This window comes from Prionailurus bengalensis, chromosome C1 (assembly GCF_016509475.1).
Source record: "Prionailurus bengalensis isolate Pbe53 chromosome C1, Fcat_Pben_1.1_paternal_pri, whole genome shotgun sequence".
In the NCBI taxonomy this organism is placed as follows: Eukaryota; Metazoa; Chordata; class Mammalia; order Carnivora; family Felidae; genus Prionailurus; species Prionailurus bengalensis.
The window spans coordinates 177,614,118-177,634,108 of NC_057345.1; the positions used below are offsets into that span (position 1 = coordinate 177,614,118).

Consider the following 19,991-nt stretch of genomic DNA (forward strand, 5'->3'; position numbering starts at 1 on the left):
GCCTGCATGCATATTCTCATTCCTACAATGTGTCAGATTTCATCTTTTCTGTGGCACACAGTTTTCCTGTTCTGTGTCATGAGGCCACCATGGCAATTGAAATATGTAACAGAAAGTATACAAAATACTTTTCAACTGCCAACTATCTGAGCAAAACTTAAAGAACACCTCATCCTTCTTAGAATGATTATTCACACATTTCACTGCAGAAATGTTTTCTCCAGACTCTCCCGGATGTTATGTAATACATAATATATGCACTCATTATCTTCTAAAATCTGAAAATTTCGGAATTCTGTTTGCAAGAGTTTTAGATAAAGATTGTCTCTACCATTAAGCTTCTTGCACCTCTTTTTTTTTTTAAACATTTTTAAAATGTTTACTTATTATTTTTGAGGGAGACAGAGCACGAGCGGGGGTGGGGGGGTGGGGCAGAGAGAGAGGGAGACAGAGAATCTGAAGCAGGCTCCAGGCTCCAAGCTGTCAGCACAGAGCCAGACGGGGGGCTTGAACCCACGAATTCATGAGATCATGACTTGAGCCAAAGTCGGACACTTAACGAGCCACCCAGGCACCTCTTCTTGCACCTAACTGTTAAAGTTGGGAGTTCCTTGGGCATCTGTTCTTGGTTTGCTGCTTTTCCTTTTCCTTTCCTTTTCTTTTTTCTTTTCTTTTTTCACACAGCACATTCTCTCAAGCAATTCTATTTACTCTTCAGAATTTTGTTATGGTTAGAATCTATTCTTTCTAGTCCTGTATCCAAATCCCTGACCTCTCTGAGCTTTAGAGCTAGTTTGGATTATTGAGGAGCTAAGACAGCCCTTCTTCCTTTAGAAGAATTGATAATAAACACAGGAATCAAATAGAGATCAAAACTTCAGCCTTATTGCTTGCTGAGAAAATAGCAAACAAATAAAAACAGTGCCCAAAAGAACCCAAGGTATGCATTTGCAATGACTCATTTTCCAAATTAAGAAATTATGTAACTCACTATTCCTTTTATGGGGGAAATGAGTAACATGCCTGAGTGGGATGTGAGAGAAGTAATTTCCACTTTTTGAACTGGCATAGCAGTAAGGGGTAAGAGAAAGAATGATCCCCCCACATTCTCTTAATTTTATTAACCTATTGGGCTTAACAACATTCCAAGTGTTACTAGAGTGATGTATGTAAAATGCAAATTGATCATATCTTTTCCCTCCTTTATTTTTTTAAAGTTTATTTATTTATTTTGAGAGACAGCATGAGTAGGGGAGGGGCAGAGAGAGAGAGGAACACAGAGAATCCTAAGCAGGCTCCACATCATCAGCACAGAGCCTGATATGGGGCTTGAACTCATGAAACTGTAAGATCATGAGCTGAGCTGAAACCAAGAGTCTGACACTTAACTGACTGACTGAGCCACCTGTCCCTCTTTACTTTCCTTTAAGTCATTCCCTAGCTCTTTGTCACCTAGGATAAAGTTCAACTTTCTATCATAGTCTATAAGTCCTTCTAACCTTCCAACTCCAAAGGGAAATGATCTTCCTATCACTCCCTTCCTGTCTTATTTTACTCTAAAGCAGTATGGAACCTATTGCTATTTCATACTTCTGGCTTTTGGCTTACTCCACAAGATCAAGAACTTTTGTCATGTTGGTTCATCACTGTTTCCCAGTGCCTGGCATATAGTAGCTCCTCAATAAAGTATTTGCTGAAAAAACAAATGACTGATGAATGAATGATGAAAATATTCATAGCAAAAAGTTAGTATATTTGATATAAGTGATATATATAAATTGATATGAACAATAAGGGCTTACTAGAGAGAGAAAACTAACCCAAATAGTCTATGAAAGAACAAATGCTGGATTGAGTCTGCCTGTTTGGATACAAAAATGACTTCTGTACATTTTTTGACTTTTTGAAACATATGTCTTACATATTAAAACACACACACACACACACACACACACACACACAGGATCTATAAGGCTACCAGGGGGAAACTAAAATTGAAACCAAACAGAATCAACTGTATTTCAAATGGATGACATAAAGATTTTAAAAGAAGAAAAAATGAATACAAGTGAATTTTGACATAGCACTTCACCATATAGCCTCAGTCTAGGGGAATAAAAAAAAAACTGCAAACATATCTTGAATTCTTCTTAGTGGATTTGTATTTCATAGTGATATGGATGAAACAGCTCTGAACTGTTAAAGTATTAAAAGTATTGTAGAAATGAACATGTGAATAAATATGTTGATAGTTTTGGGTTCTCACTGTGAAAAGAACTGTAAGAATGTAGGAAGGCAATAAAGAATCCTGTGAGGTTGGATTGGAATTGGAACGTTGGAAATACATACATTTTCCTAATCTTGTCTAGTAGGAGTCTAGAAGAAATGATACTTAAGTAGCAATGAACATATCTAGTACTCAAATCTTGATTTCTAAGTACCATTCCTAATTAAAAGGAACCAGAACTTCTTGGAAAAATGGTTTATTTCAGGGGTAGGGCAGAGCAGGAATCTGTGAGTCTGAAACATCATACTGTGACAGAAAGTAAAAAAAAAAGTTAAAAAAAATGATGGATGTCTATCAATTGTTGCTAAATCTTGAGAGAGTTCTCAGATTTATTCTTGAAACTTTCCTGTAAGTTTTAAAGAGAACAAGTACAACTGGTTAAAAAGCATATATGAAATTGTGTAGTCTCACCAGTAACCAAAAATATGAAATAGGAGATACACTTTTTTGCCTATCAAATTAGCTAAATTTATGTTATTTATTCTTAATGATAATATCTATATTTAAAAAGATACAGCAACATTGAAACACTCATACTCTGATTATGAAAGGCTAAGATGCAATGGTCAATTTTGGAAAGTAATTTAATGTGATATATTAAATTACTCCAGGAATTCCTGGGACACTATACTAAGGGAAGAAACAGGAAGGAAAAATACCTTATGTGCCAACATTTCTCCTAAACATTGTTTAAAACAGTGAAAAGTTGGAAACACCATGTATTTTTTTTTTTTTTTAATGTGAGGTTTTCCTACCACTCAGTGTGGCTCAGTCAGTTAGGTGTCCGGCTCTTGATTTTGGTTCATGGTTCATAAGACTGAGCCATGTGCTATCAGTCATGAGCCTGCTTGGGATTGTCTCTCTTCCTTTCCCTCTGCCCCTCTCCCATTCACACTTGTTCTCTCTCAAAATAAATAAATAAACTTAAAAAAATGTGAATGGCTAAGGAAATGTAATACATTCATTAATGAATATTTGGGAGACAATGATGTTCATAAAAAATGGGAAAATGTTTTACTTGTAAATTCAAATGCAGGGTATTGTGCTTATAGTACAACTATATAAAATACGTCCAGAAAATTATTTAAATATGTCTTTTCACTTAAAAAGTGAATGAGAATAGGGCACCTGGGTGGCTCAGTTGGTTAAGCGTCCAACTCTTGAACTCTGCTCAGGTCATGATCTCAGGGTTTGTGAGTTCGATCCCCATATCAGGCTCTGTGCTCTTAGCACAGAGCCTGCTTGGACTTTTCTCTCTCTCTGCCCCTCCCCTGCTCTCTCTCTCTCTCTCTCAGAACAAATAAGTAGGCTTTTTTAAAAAAAAATAAAAGTTAATGAGATAAACAAAATATTTGTGTTTGGGTGGTGAGAATCAGGGTGGTTTTATTTCTATTTTTCTTTATTTTCTAAATTTTTACACACTCTATAAGTTTGATTCTATAATATGAGAATCCAATGATAAGTTGCATTTTTAAAATATTTTTAAAAGATTTATTTAACTGTTCCTTGGATTGATTTGAAGATGTGTTGAAGGCTGTATCTTCTGCAACGATTGCTGAGGTGGCACGTGACAACAGGGAAGTTCAGAACGCTATGGCTTCAGAGGGAGCCATCCCTCCTCTGGTGGCCCTTTTTAAGCGGAAACACCTTAGTGTCCAAGTGAAGGGTGCAATGGCTGTGGAATCACTGGCGAGTTACAACCCATGTATACAGAGAGAATTTCTGGAAAAATCATTAAGTAAATATCTTTTAGAACTCCTCAAGGTAGGAATTTTTATGATTACTTGTCATTTTTCTTAGACAAAGTATTCAATATTGAATTTTGTGAAGTGAAAAGAAAACTAAAACCAATTCTAGAATAAACATTTTATAAAAAATTCCTACAGTGTTCAATCGATGCTCATTGAAAGAATGGAATATATTTTTTTAATAGGCATTTCAAATAGATGTTAAGGAACAAGGAGCTGTAGCCCTTTGGGCCTTGGCAGGACAAACCCTGAAACAACAGAAGTATATGGCAGAACAGATTGGATACAACTTTATAATAAATATGCTTTTGTCACCATCAGCTAAAATGCAGTATGTTGGTGAGTTCTTTTCTATGCATCCATTTGCACAATGTAAAGCAGCACACTGAAGTGTTGGACATGTTTCTTGCTTTTCTTTACCAGGAGGTGAAGCAGTCATAGCTCTAAGTAAGGACAGCAGGATGCATCAAAATCAAATATGTGAAGGAAATGGAATTGCACCATTGGTTCGCTTACTAAGGATCAATAAAATAGCTGAAGGCACACTTCTGAGTGTCATCAGAGCAGTGGGGTCCATTTGTATTGGTTTGTAATTATTTCCTCAATTTTTAAAATATCAATAAGATTCTTCCCTTCCTCTCTGTTCCCATTGATAGAGCCCTAAATCATATTTAATGTATTCAAGGATTACCATTTTTTTTATTTCTCCAAGACCTTAATGAGTAAAAGTGGTATAATTAATAATTTTATATCCATTTTTCCCTTTAACTCTGGTCATAAAGGGTAATGAGGACAATGATCCTTGGCTATTTTCAGTTAAAAGAATCTCATTTTTTTTTTTTTGAGTGTAAGAGAAAAATATTTCTTCTTTTGAATCTCAAGAACTGTATGTTTTATACGGATTTTTAACATTGGGGCACATTTTTCAATTCCAGTCTTTTTCCATAATGATTCTTTCTTTTTTTTTTTATTTTTTATTTTTTAAAAAAAAATTTTTTTTTTCAACATTTATTTATTTTTGGGACAGAGAGAGACAGAGCATGAACGGGGGAGGGGCAGAGAGAGAGGGAGACACAGAATCGGAAACAGGCTCCAGGCTCCGAGCCATCAGCCCAGAGCCTGACGCGGGGCTCGAACTCACCGACCGCGAGATCGTGACCTGGCTGAAGTCGGACGCTCAACCGACTGCGCCACCCACGCGCCCCTTATAATGATTCTTTCTTTATAAAGTGGCCAGTAGGTCTAGTTCCTTTCATTGCAAAGGAGTTAACCTTTTGGAATATTTGTAAAAGTGCTGTCAGTGGTTGATCAACCAAAAATAAAAAATTTGGGTTCTTTGCTGACCTTCATGAATGTGTGGGGCTGACTGTAGACTGTTTCTTATAGATAAGAAAAAAGCCCCCTTTTTTTTCTAGTTGATTATATTTCCTCAAAAAATAGTCTAGCTGAATGAAGAATGTAGGAATTGGTTCCAAAAAGATTTGTTTCTCCTCACTTGAAAAAACTACCTTGCAGAAATTCATTAAACTCCAAGGCAATCAGTCAGACAAAATAATGTGCCTTTTTTCAGTCCAAACCTCTGGTATACATTATAGATCTTTCTAAAATTTTAATAGATGATAACATATATACAAAGATACCTTGTGTGTGTGCGCGCATGTGCAATTGCTTCTCATTAGTTCACTTCAAAGCTGTCTACATTTGCCATAGACAAAGGATTCTCCAGTAGAACTACAGAAGAAAACTCATTTCAAATTTACTAGTTTAGACTGGTTATACACACACACACACCTTCTTTTTTCTTCCTTATCATGTTCATGTTTTCTTCTATGGTCTTGAACATATGTAATATATTTAAAATGGCTGTTTTAACTTCTCTGTAACTAGTTCTAGCATCTATATCATCTCTGGGTCTCTTTCTATTGGTTGATTTTTTTTCTTGATTATGGACCATATTTTCCTACTTCTAGAAAAATTTAAATGTGGGTGTTTAAATATTGACATAATTTACATACAATAAAATATTTAAATAAAATATATAATAGCATAAAATATAAAAATACATTCAACTGGGGGTGTCTGGGTGGCTCAGTTAGTTAAGCGTCTGACTCTTAATTTTGACTCAGGTCATGATCTCACAATTTGTGAGATTGAGTCCCACATCAGGCTCTGTGCTGTCAGCACAGAGACTGCTTAGGATTCTCTCTTTTTCCCTCTCTCTGCCCTTCCCCTGTGCATGCTCTCTGTCTCAAAATAAATAAATAAACTTTAAAAATACATTAAACTGTACAATTTGATGAATTTTGACATATGCTTTCAGCTGTATATCCATCACCACAATCAAATAAATGAACATAACCATCACCCCCAATGGTTTCATTGTGTGCCTTTGTAATCCCTCCCTCTTTATACTCCCATTCCCAGAGAACCACTGATCTGTTTTCTATCATTATAGATTAGTTTGTATTTTCTAGAATTTTATGTAGATGGATATACAGGTATACTTTTTTTCTTGCTTCTTTCACTCAACAGTTATTTTGATATTTATGCATATTATTTTGTATACCAATAGTTCACTTTTATAATGCTGAGTAGTATTCCATTGTATGGTATGATGGATAATTTTATGCCTTATGATATACATACTTATTACCTACCTACCTACCTACCTACATACATATCTTGTTGGTTCTATTTTTCTGGAAAATCCTGATTAATACAAATGGATATTCTGTGATTTGTTTATCCATGCAGCCTCTGATGGACATTTAGATTGTTTACAGTTTCTTGCTATTGTAAATAAAACTGCTATGAACATTTGTGTATAAGTTTTTGTACAGACACAAATATTTTCATTTTTGGGGGGTAAACACCTAAAAGTAGGATTGCTGGATCATATGGGAGGTGTTTGTTTAACTTTTAGAGAAACTGCCAGATGGTTTTTCAACATTGTGTTTTAACTTTGCATTCCTCCTAGCAGTGTGTGAGAATCCAGGAGCTTCACATACTCGCCATCACTTAGTATTAGAATTTTAGCCATTGTACTTAGTGGGTGTGCAGTAAATCTCATTGCGGTTTTAACTTGCATTTCCCTGATTAGTGATGCAGAACATCTTTTCATGTGCTCATTTGCCATTTGTATATCCTTTTTGGTAAAGTGTCTGTTCAGATATCTTGCCCATTTTAAAAATTGTGATGTCTTATTGAGTTGTAAGCATTCCTTATATATTCTAGATACAAATCCTCTGTTAGATGTAGGTTTAGCATATATTTTTCCCAGTCTGGGTGGGTCCTTCTATTTTTGGGACAGGGTCTTTTTATTTTTTTATTTTTTTTAATGTTTATTTTTGAGAGAGAGAGAGAAAGAGCATATGTGAGATGGGGGAAGGGCAGAGAGCAAGGGAGACAGAGGATCAGAAGCAGGCTCTGCACTGACAGCACTAACAGCAGAGAGCCTGAAGCAAGGGCTCAAACTCATGAACTGCGAGATCATTACCTGAGCTGAAATCAGACGCTTAACCAACTGAGTCACACAGGTGCCCCTGTAACAGGGTCCTTTGAAGAGCAAAAGTTTTTAATTTTGATTAAGTCCAGTTTATTGATATTTAAAATTTTTTAGTTCATAAGTTTTGTGTTCTAAGAAACCTCTGCCAAACTCAAGATCATAAAGGCTTTCTGTTTTCCTCTATGTTTAGATGTATGATCCGTATAAGTTAATTTTTGCATATGGCTGACATTTACTATTTTTTTTTTTGCATATGGCTATCCAATTGCTTTAGCCCATTTATTGAAAAGATTATCTTTTCCTCCACTGAATTTTTGTGGGTCTATTTCTGGACTTTTTATTCCATTCTATTTACATATTTGTCTATCTTTATGCTATACTCACTCACTGTCTTAATTATTGGAAGTTTACAGTAAATCTGGAAAGCAGGAAGTATAAGTCCTTCAACTTTGCTATTCTTTTTCAAAGTTGTTTCAAAGTCTCCCAATCCATAAACACAGCGTATCTCTCTACTTGCATAGGTCTTCTTTAATATATATCAGCAATGATTCCTAGTTTCCAATACACAGCTTTTGTACACATTTTATCTTAGGTATTATTTTTAAATCATGCATAATAAACTTTGATTGAATACTGGACATTGTGAGTTGTAAACTGATAGATGCTGGATTTTATGGTCTTCCTGTAAACAGTTAGGTTCTGTTCTGGCATGTGATTATCTTACTTGGGATCAGTTTGATCCTTTTTCAGCTAGCTTTCAAGCTTTGTTAGCACAAGTCTAGAGTAGCCTTTACTTTGGAACTAACTTAACTCCACCATTAGGATGATATAGTTCCAAGGACTCAATTCCTTGTATAATCCCTTGAGTTATGACGTATCTGAACTCTGGCCATAGAGCACAAACCATTCTTAGCCCTGTGTGAGCTGTGAGAATTGTTCAGCTTACTTCTTATAGTGGTTCTTTTCCCAACCTAATGGAGTTTCATCTCATTATTAACATGTGAAAATTCAAAGATTTGAGGGTATTCTTCTTTTCACACCACCATCATCTTATCATAATCATTATTATTAAAGCTATTCATTCTGAGGGGACCTACCTACAGCACCTTAACCCTGGGAAATCTCCCTGCTTACTCCTTTTCCACCTACTAGAAAGTGAGCAATCCCTTTCTTGATTCCAGTGTATTTTTCTATACCTCTGTTAAAGCACTTACCGCATATATATAGTTGCTTCCCCTATAAACTCCTTGGGGGCAGACATTCTAATTTCTCTTTTTAGTCCTAATTCCTACCTCAATTCCTGGTACATTAGGCATTCAATATCTGTCAGCTGAATCAAGAATATTCATGTGGGGCCCCTGGGTGGCTAAGTCAGTTAAGTGTCTGACTCTTGGTTTCGGCTCAGGTCATGATCTCAGGGTTATGTGATCAAGCCCTGCATCAGGCGCCATGCTGGGTGGGAAATCTGCTTAAGATTCTCTCTCTCTCTCACCCTCTTTCCCTCCCTCTACCTTCCCCCTACTCTGCTCACAAGTGGGCTCTGTCTCTCTAAAAGAAAGAAAGAAAGAGAGAGAGAGAGAGAGAGAGAGAGAGAGAGAGAGAAAGAAAGAAAGAAAGAAAGACAGACAGTGAGGGAGGGAGGGAGGGAGGGAGGGAGAGAGGGAGGAAGGAAGGAAGGAAGGAAGGAAGGAAGGAAGGAAGGAAGAATATTCATGTAATCAGTGTCTGTGTATATTCCTAGATGGTCAGTGGGGGACTAGGGACAAGGAAACAAACATGTTCTTTGCTCTTTCTATTACCTGCAGTTCCTTCAAACTTCCCCAGATGATATTAAGTAGGTGACTTCCTTCATTGTTCAGAGATAGGTCTGATCTTGTATTTATATTTAAGTATATAAACCCTCAGTGTATGTGTTGTGATTTTTGAAGGCAAAATAAAAGAATTACAATTATTTATACATGTTCACTAGACAGAGATGACTTTTAAATTGAAATTAGGCCTACAATTTAAAGTATTATGTTATAAAAGGAGACAGTAAGGTTATCTTTTTAGTATGTGTATTTAAGGAATCTAGAATTTTTAACCAGGTGATTTACTCCAGTCATTTTTATAAAAATAATTTTTTATGGAATACAATAGCACCTGTAAAGTACTTTGCAAATAAAAATCTTCAAAAAGTGATAGCTATTATACTCTTATTCCTTGATAGTCTAGCATTCTTATTTCTTTGTTTTGTGACTATTAGAAAAACATCCACACTTCTAATAGTAATTTTTCCATGTTTATTCATTCTGCCTTTTAAAAAATTAATTCAGGGGGCACCTGGGTGGCTCAGTCCATTAAGCATCCAACTCTTGATCTCAGCTCAGGTCTTGATCTCAGGGTTATAAGTCTGAGTCCCACATTGGGCTCCATGCAGGGTGTGGTGCCTACTTAAAAAAAAAAATTAATTCAGGTAAAATAGTGTTGACACAGCATTTCCTTTTGTAACTTATTAACCATATTATGCTAGAACACTTTATCAGCCAAATACACCAAGCTATTTTTGACTTTACCATTTCTAAGATAGAAAGAAATATTATCTTATTGACATGTATGTTCTTATAGGTGTTGCCCATACAAGTAATCCAATCAGTCAACAATTTGTTGTAGAGGAAAATGCCTTTCCAGTACTTATTCATTTACTGAGAAATCACCCTTCTCCTAACATTAAGGTATATAAATGTTTTTAATATTTTTTCTGATACAGTAAAAATTAACAGAAATATGACTTTCTGAGAATAAACTGTATCTTCATGCAAGTTCACAAGTATACCAGAAAAATGTAACCTATCCTAAAAGTTTAAAATAAAAGAGTTGCTTTATAAATATAGTAGTAAAGATAAATTTTATTAAAATATTAAATTTTCAAATAATTAAGTCTTGTGTCCTTACTCATCAAAATTTTATTCCTCAGATATTTGGTTATTCACAGAATTTCTTCCCTACTTCCTCAGATATTGATTGCTAAAACTGGGTGGGGATAATGAGGATATGTGATTTATGTAGCAAAAATTCTCAAATTTAAGTGATTCCTGTCAATGTCAACCATCAAAACAGCCCTACCTCTACCAACGTGGACATTACAAATATCTTACAAGTTTTTTAAGAGTCATTCACTCTTCGGGGCGCCTGGGTGGCGCAGTCGGTTAAGCGTCCGACTTCAGCCAGGTCACGATCTCGTGGTCCGTGAGTTCGAGCCCAGCGTCAGGCTCTGGGCTGATGGCTCAGAGCCTGGAGCCTGTTTCCGATTCTGTGTCTCCCTCTCTCTCTGCCCCTCCCCCGTTCATGCTCTGTCTCTCTCTGTCCCAAAAATAAATAAATGTTGAAAAAAAAAAATTAAAAAAAAAAAAAAAAGAGTCATTCACTCTTCTATTTACTTCTAGTGAACTGCCTTAAAAATTTTTTTTTTCAATGTTTATTTATTTTTGGGACAGAGAGAGACAGAGCATGAACGGGGGAGGGGCAGACAGAGAGGGAGACACAGAATTGGAAACAGGCTCCAGGCTCTGAGCCATCAGCCCAGAGCCTGAGGCAGGGCTCAAACTCACGGACCGCAAGATCGTGACCTGGCTGAAGTCTGACGCTTAACCGACTGCGCCACCCAGGTGCCCCTGAACTGCCTTTAATAAAATGACATTCGCATATATTCAAATCCTTTGGAGATTTATGACATCTAGAGTTGGCCAGGCAGGAAATTATAACAACAAAAAATACATTTTCTCTTCAAAATTAGGTATGAGTTCTGCTGGAAATGAGACAACAGAAATATGTAAGCAAATACAGAATTATTTCTTTTAAGGAATGTGTTATCAGAAAAGATGTTAGAAGTTATGCAGCTTTTCTGGTTATGAAAGAGATTATTCTATTATAGGAGTTGATTAGGGAAACAGAAGGAAGGAGCATATTCTTGCAATTTTTTGGCTTGAATTATATGAAAAACTACACTGACTTTCAAAGTACAAATAAATTTCATAAGACCATGGAATTTGCCACATAAAAATACATTTTTATTTTAAAACGTGCATTTTCATGTTTTAAACAGTTTACTTTTATTGTGTCCATCCATATTTCAGTATATGCTTTCAATGAGTTCTTCAACTTGTTAAAAACATAACATCAATACATTTCAATACTTTTCTTCAAATAAGATGCTATAGTAAACAAAATACTTTTGAAATAATAAGCATGCTGTTCAAATTCATAACATTTTTCATAGAAGTGCATACTGTAATCTTAAAAAACTTGAGTCCCGAAAATAAACAAAGTTCATTTACATCCTCCTAAAAGGCTTCAGAATGTGAATTAAATGACCCTGGAACTAAAGCAAAACTATTCTTCAGGACTACTTCCCAGTCTTGGGAATTTTTTCCTTAATTGATAGGCCTTCCATTGAAGCCTTAGAATTCAATGGTCAACAGCTAACAAGTAGTTCAAAACAGTTTTTTATTCCAGGCCAGGATTTAAAAAAAAAAAAAATTCTTTTTTAGATGTGGAAAGGATACAACTATGCACTTAAGATAATACCTCCTCACATTTCCTGCTGGCTCTGGTTGCTCCCCCCACCTCTCAAATGGAGTTTTGTGTTGGTGATGGCACACTTAGGAAGGATATTTTCCCAGCTGTTAAAAATTGCTAGGGACATTGCTTCGGACATTGTAAATGCCACTCTATTATTGGAGAATTGGAATCAATGAATTACACAGTTGAATTAGTATATCCCATATAAATGTTTGTATAATGAAATATGTCATTTGATAAACCATGAGTGAAAAATAAACTAATTTCTACATACTTAGGTTGAAGTGGCATTTTCCTTGGCATGCATTGTCCTAGGGAATGATCTGTTACAGAATGAATTACAAGAAAATGAAGGATTTAAGTATGCCGATGTCCTTCATCTTCTTCACTCACAAGATAAGGTAATGCCTTTACAAAATGTTAAAGCTCATGTAGAATGGTTTTTAGACCATATCCTCAAATTATGTCTTTTGCACAGCAATATTTAAATATATTACATAAGAAATGTAAAATCTCTTTGGTAGATCATTAGTTTGTAGTAATGAAATAATATCATTCCATATTTTTCATAGTTGACTTATTTCATCTTTGAAAGGTAGCAATTTTTTTCTATTTATTTATTTATTTATTTATTTATTTATATTTTATATTTTATTTTTAAAAATTTACATCCAAATTAGCATATAGTGCAACAATGATTTTCAGGAGTAGATTCCTTAGTGCCCCTTACCCATTTAGCCCATCTCCCCTCCCACAACCCCTCCTGTAACCCTCAGTTTGTTCTACATATTTATGAGTCTCTTATGTTTTGTACCCCTCCCTGTTTTTATGTTATTTTTGTTTCCCTTCCCTTATGTTCATCTGTTTTGTCTCTTAAAGACCTCATATGAGTGAAGTCATATGATTTTTGTCTTTCTCTGACTGACTAATTTCACTCAGCATAATACTCTCCAATTCCATCCAATTCCATTCCATTCAAATTTCTTCACCGGATTATTTGTTTTTTGGGTGTTGAGTTTGATACGTTCTTTATAGATTTTGGATACTAACCCTTTATCTGATATGTCATTTACAAATATCCTCTCCCATTCTGTCGGTTGCCTTTCAGTTTTGCTGATTGTTTCCTTGTTGTGCAGAAGCTTTTTATTTTGATGAGGTCATAGTAGTTCATTTTTGCTTTTGTTTCCCTTGCCTCTGGAGACATGTTGAGTAAGAAGTTGGTATGGCCAAGATCAAAAGGTTTTTGCCTGCTTTCTCCTCTAGGATTTTAATGGCTTCCTGTCTTATATTGAGGTTTTTCAATCACTTCGGGTTTATTTTTATGTATGGTGTAAGAAAGAGGTCCAGGTTCATTCTTCTGCATGTCGCTGTCCAGTTTTCCCAGTACCACTTGCTGAAGAGACTGTCTTTATTCCATTGGATATTATTTCCTGCTTTGTCAAAGATTAGTTGGCCATTCATTTGTTGGTCCATTTCTGGGTTCTCTATTCTGTTCCATTGATCTGAGTGTCTGTTCTTGTGCCAGTACCATACTGTCTTGATGATTGCAGCTTTGTAGTATAGCTTGAAGTCTGGGATTGTGATGCCTCCTGCTTTGGTTTTCTTTTTCAAGATTGCTTTGGCTATTCGGGGTCTTTTGTGGTTCCATACAAATTTTAGGATTATTTGTTCTAGCTCTGTGAAGAATGCTGGTGTTATTTTGATAGGCATTGCATTGAATATGTAGATTGCTTTGGGTAGTATTGACATTGTAACAATATTTGTTCTTCCTATCCAGGAGCATGGAATTTTTTTCCATTTTTTTTGTGTCTCCTTCAATTTCTTTCATAAGTTTTCTATAGTTTTCAGCATATAGATTTTGGTTAGATTTATTCCTAGGTATTTTATGGGTTTTTTTTGTGCAACTGTAAATGGGATTGATTCCTTGATTTCTCTGTCACTTCATTGTTAGTGTATAGGAATGCAACTGATTTCTGTGCGTTGATTTTATATCCTGCAACTTGGCTGAATTCATGAATCAGTTCTAGCAGTTTTTTGGTGTAATCTTTTGGGTTTTTCATATAGAGTATCATGTCATCTGCAAAGACTGAAAGTTTGACCTCCTCCTGGCCGATCTGGATGCCTTTTTATTTGTGTTGTCTGGTTGCAGAGGCTAAGACTTCCAATACTATGTTGAATAACAGTGATGAGAATGGACATCCCTTCCTGACCTTAGGGGGAAAGCTCTCAGTTTTTCCCCATTAAGGATATCAGCGTTGGGTCATTCATATATGGCATTTATGATCTCGAGGTATGTTCCTTCTATCCCTACTTTCTTGAGGGTTTTTATCAAGAAAGGCTGCTGTATTTTGTCAAATGCTTTTTCTGCATCTATTGAGAGGATCATATGGTTCTTGTCCTTTCTTTTATTGATGTGATGAATCACTTTAATTGTTTTGCAGATATTGAACGAGCCCTGCATCCCAGGTATAAATCCCACCTGGCTGTGGTGAATAATTTTGTTAATGTATTTTTGGAGTCGGTTGGCTAATATCTTGTTGAGGATTTTTCATCCATGTTCATCAGGGAAATGGGTCTATAGTTCTCCTTTTTAGTGGGGTCTCTGTCTGGTTTTGGAATCAAGGTAATGCTGGCTTCATAGAGTTTGGAAGTTTTCCTTCCATTTCTATTTTTTAGAACACCTTCAAGAGAATAGGTGTTAACTCTTCCTTAAATGTTTGGTAGAATTCCCCTGGAAAGCCATCTGGCCCTGGACTCTTGTTTTTTGTCAGATTTTTGATTACTAATTCGATTTGCTTACTGGTTATGGGTCTGTTCAAATTTTCTATTTCCTCCTGTTTCAGTTTTTGTAGTGTATATGTTTCTAGGAATTTGTCCATTTCTTCCAGATTACCCATTTTATTGGCATATAATTGCTTACAATATTCTTTTATTATTGTTTTTATTTCTGCTGTGTTGGTTGTGATCTCTCCTCTTTCATTCTTGATTTTATTCATTTGGGTCCTTTCTTTTTTCTTTTTGATCAAACTGGCTAATGGTTTATCAATTTTAATTCTTTTAAAGAACCAGCTTCTGATTTCATTGATCTGTTCTACTGGTTTTTTTGTTGTTGTTGTTTATTTGTTTCAATAGCATTAATTTCTGCTCTAATCTTTGTTATTTCCTGTCTTCTGCTGGTTTGGGGCTTTATTTGCTGTTCTTTTCCCAGCTCCTTAAGGTGTAAGGTTAGGTTGTGTATCAGAGATCTTTCTTCCTTCTTTAGTAGGGTCTGGATTGCTATATACTTTCCTCTTATGACCTTTGCTGCATCCCAGAGGTTTTAGGTTGTGGTGTTATCATTTTCATTGACTTCCATATACTTTCTAATTTCCTCTTTAACTGCTTGGTTAGCCCATTCATTCTTTAGTAGGATGCTCTTCAGTCTCCAAGTATTTGTTACCTTTCCAAATTTCTTCTTGTGGTTTATTTCGAGTTTCATAGGGGTGTGGTCTGAAAATATGCATGGTATGATCTCGATCTTTTTGTACTTACTTAGGGCTGATTTGTGTCCCAGTATATGGTCTATTCTGGAGAACGTTCCATGTGCACTGGAGAAGAATGTATATTCTGCTGCTTTAGGAGGAAATGTTCTGAATATATGTTAAGTCCTTCTGGTCCAGTGTGTCATTCAAAGCCATTGTTTCCTTGTTGATTTTTTGATTAGATATCTGTCCATTGCTGTGAGTGGGGTGTTGAAATCTCCTACTATTATGGTATTACTATTGATGAATTTCTTTGTGATTGTGATTAATTGATTTATATATTTGGGTGCTTCCACATTTGGTGGATAAATGTTTACAATTGTTAGGTCTTCTTAGTGGATAGACCCCTTGATTATGATATAATGCCCTGCTGCATCTCTTGATACAGGTGAAAGGTAGCAATTTTAACGCTTAGAGAGCCAATAAACAAATCTCTTCTGTCCTGGATACATCAAAATTTTTCTTTTTGAAATTTTATGAAATTTGAAATTTTATGACCTTTCAACTCTCAGTCACCCACTATTCTAGTGGTGCTTCTCAAACTTTGTGATAAAGGAAAGCCTTCCCCAGCAATCTCTAATGGGTAGGATAATTAAAACAACAAAAACTTTAAATTTTGCAATAACTTTAGGTTTTCCAAAATTTCGCAAAAATAGTAGAGTGTTCTAGCATATCCTTCATCCCGCTTTCCTGGATGTCAACCAGCAATTAACGTTGATACCATACTATTAAAGAATCTGCAAACTTTATTTAAATTTTGCCAATTTTCTCACCAGTGTCCTTTTTCTGTCCCAGAATGCAATCTAGGATCTCACATTACATCTATTTGTCATGTCCCTTTAGTTTCCTTCAATCTGTGAAACTCAGTCCTTTGTTTTTCATGATTTTACATGTCTTCCATGATTTTGACATTTTTGATGAGTCCACACCAGTTACTTTGTAGAATGCCCTTCAATTTGAGTTATCTGATGTTTTCTCATGATTAAATTGAGGTTATGCATTTTGGCAAGAGTACCATAGAAATGATGTGGTCTTCTTCATTCACCTGCCTAGTGCATCATTTCAGGAGGTACATGGTGCTGTTATGTCTTATAACTGGCAATGTTAACTTTGGGTACTTGGTTAAGGTAGTATCTGCCATATTTCTCCACTGTAAAGTCACTGTACTTCCCTTTTTTAATAAGTATCTTAAGGTGAGACATTTTGAGCCTATGAAAATATTCTGTTTTGCATGTACTTTTGCTCAACAATTTTAGCATCTACTGATGCAGCAATGATTACTATGGTATTTGGCTAACGACAATTTTTTTTAAAAGTTCTCCTTTTTTTTTTTTTTTTAATCAAATTTATACTTAAATTCCAGTTAGTTAACATGCAACTAATAGTGTACTATTAGTTTCAGGTGTACAATGTAGTGATTCATCACTTACATACAACACCGGTCCTCACTACAAGTGCCCTCCTTAATCCCCATCATCTACTCAACCCATCTCCCCACCCACTTCCCTTCTCGTCACGATCAGTTTGTTCTCTATAGTTGAGTCTGTTTCTTGGTTTCCCTCTCTCTTTTATTCCCCTCTATGTTTGTTTTACTTCTTAAATTCCACCTATGAGTGAAATCATATGGTATTTGCCTTTCTCTGACTGACTTATTTCGCTTAGCATACTACTTTCTAGCTCCATCCACATCCTTGCAAATGGCAAGATTCATTCTTTTTACAGCTGAGTAATATACCATTGTATATATACATATACACCACATCTTTATTCATTCATCAGGCAATGGACATTTGGGATCTTTACATAATTTGGCTATTGTTGATAATGCTGCCATAAACATCTTTCTAGATAAGTTGGTATTTAAGTATAAGGAAGAGCTGTTCCTTTTAAATTCGAATTCCCAGTTTTTGTAATCCTGATGTCAACCATTTTGTCGACTGTCATTGGTCCATGGGCCATACTTTGGATACCACTAACCCTAGAGAAATTTGAGAACTTTTGTTGTCTATAGTGCATTTAGCAATTAGGGAAGAAAACTGCCAACTGTCAGTTTTAGATTTGGGAGGAAGAAAAGAGGGTTATGGGGGAGAAATGAACTCAAAGCATTATTTATTAATATATAGATTTCCACTATACTGTGGTATATGAAAAAATGGAGATGTGCTGCTGTAATAATATGGGGAATATAGGGTGAGGAGACTGAATTTGTGTCTGACTGACTCTTTAAGCCACCTTTCTTCTTTCTCTGTTCATTCCACATTTTATTCTCATTGCTCATTCCTCAGGGACACCCTTCTCCTTTTTCTTCTACTACTCATTCTGCTCTTAATCATTCTCCTTTTCTTCTCAGCCTGTTCCCACCTGCTTCATTCACTGGACCCTGTTCTTTTGTGTATTCCTAATACTTTTCTTCTTGCTTATGGCCAGGTGACTACTTTGTGTGTACATAATTTTTATTATGGAAAATTTCAAACACATACAGAATAAAAGAGTAGCACAATGAACTTAAATATTCCTATGACCCAGTTTCAGCACTTATCAATTCATTCATGGCCAGTTTTATTTCATCTATATATCTACTTACTCTTCCTATATTATTTTTCAAGAAAATCTCAGGCATCATATAATTTTATTGGTAAATATTTTAGTATGCACATATAGCACTTTTATGTAATGATTAACACTGAAAGAAGAAAACTCGCTAAGATTAATGGTTCTCTCTGTACTATACTGTTCAAACAAAATATTAAAAATAAGATTTAGTGATAAAGTTCTATCTTTTGGGTCTTTCTGGAAGATCTACCATACTTGTTCATCTTTGGCAAGTGAACAGACTCTAAGAACTGGCTTTTGCTCTGTTTGCCAAGTCCCAGAAAATTAAAATGTGATTTTTAAATCATCTTTCTTTTGTTTCCCTCTTAGGATATAGTACAGAATTTTACAAATGAACTTATTTTGAGAGATGATAGAGACCATCCCACAATGCATAACATGTAATATATAGTATGCTATACAAGGAAGTTTTGACTTATCAAATTCTACTTTGAAATGTTGAAATGAAAATAAAAATATGTTAAAACAAAAAAGTTGAGGGTTAGTGAAATTATGGAATTTCCTATTTCTGTTTAGCTATTTATTTGCACAATTATTACCTAACATTCCCTCTGAATATGAATATTACTTCTCTCTTCTCCCTGAAGCCACAACTTACTTCTCTATTTAATCTGTTCAATGACATCCTGGGTTGACTCTATTACCTGTTTTCCCCAATGATGTCATGTTTCACTCCCAGAGATAAGAATTAATGTATTTAGATGGGCAGAATTACCTTGAGTAACATAATAAATGAACTAAGTTAAAGATAATGCATGTGGGGCACTTGGGTGGCTCAGTCAGTTAAGTGTCTGACTCTTGATTTCAGTTCAGGTCATTGTCTCACCGTTCGTGAATTTGAGCTCTGCATCAAGCTTTGTACTAACAGCACAGAGCTTACTTGGGATTCTCTCTCCCTCTCTTTCTGCTGGCTCTCTCTCTCTCTCTCTTAAAAATAAAAATAAATAAACCTAAAACCTGCCTTTCTGAGTTAAAAAAAGAAAAAAAGATAACGCATGTTTCTCCTATTTCTAGGATGTTTGTTTAAGAGCAGGCTATGCATTAACCCTTTTTGCTTTCAATAATCGCCTTCAACAATACTTAATATTGGAAAGTGGAATAATGACCATATCAATTTTTGAACCTTTTCTTGAATCAACAATTGAAACTGAGAAGGCAATGGCAGCATTTCAGGTACAAAACTGAAGTTAAAACTTCAAATCCATAAGTGTCTTTTTAGTCAAAAACTTGAAAATTAGAACAAATTTTAATCTGGAAAAGTGGTTACTGATTTGTAAAATTTGCAGTATTTTTCACACCAGCCCTTTCCACCTCATAAAATTCCTGTTATTTATGAGGATATCTTCATTTTACCAGCACTTTTTGCCTTTGTACCTTATCTGATGCTTATAAGAACCCTGTCAGGTTGATGGGCAGATAGTATTATTTTTATCATCCACATATTACAGGCAGAAAAACATGGTAGTATCCAAGACATGTTTTCTAACTGTAGATCTTTACCTGATCACACTGGTTCTTCAACCCATGACAACTAGATGTATATGGGTTCTTCTTATTCTCTCTCTTCTTTTTCTAGCCTATAACATTTAGGAGAAATATTTTCTATGAACCCATACTTCAAGAATGGAAAACCTGCAAATATTGTAGGAAGAATGCAATGGCCTACCATGTTCACTGCAGTAATCAGATAGGGACAAGCACTCTAACTCACACCCCTGCCACTTGCTTTTCTTCTACTGAATAATACCAAATTACCC

General features: G+C 35.4%; 2 protein-coding genes across 4 annotated transcripts in view; one reads left to right on the forward strand and one right to left on the reverse strand.

Moving 5' to 3' along the window:
• ANKAR (ankyrin and armadillo repeat containing) overlaps nt 1-19,991 on the forward strand; it is a 73,380-nt gene that overhangs the window by 44,588 nt on the left and 8,801 nt on the right. The window contains 6 exon segments of the mRNA XM_043577302.1: nt 3,810-4,051; nt 4,221-4,374; nt 4,459-4,620; nt 10,148-10,254; nt 12,379-12,501; nt 19,249-19,407. Of these exon segments, the coding sequence (XP_043433237.1) occupies nt 3,810-4,051; nt 4,221-4,374; nt 4,459-4,620; nt 10,148-10,254; nt 12,379-12,501; nt 19,249-19,407 (947 nt within the window).
• OSGEPL1 (O-sialoglycoprotein endopeptidase like 1) overlaps nt 9,719-19,991 on the reverse strand; it is a 30,189-nt gene continuing 19,916 nt past the window's right edge. For 2 of the 3 annotated variants that reach the window (XM_043577293.1, XM_043577295.1), the window contains exon 8: nt 9,719-9,972. The gene's annotated coding sequence lies outside the window, so the exon portion shown is untranslated. The remainder of the gene's footprint in view (nt 9,973-19,991) is intronic. The other variant, XM_043577294.1, reaches the window with a different exon arrangement.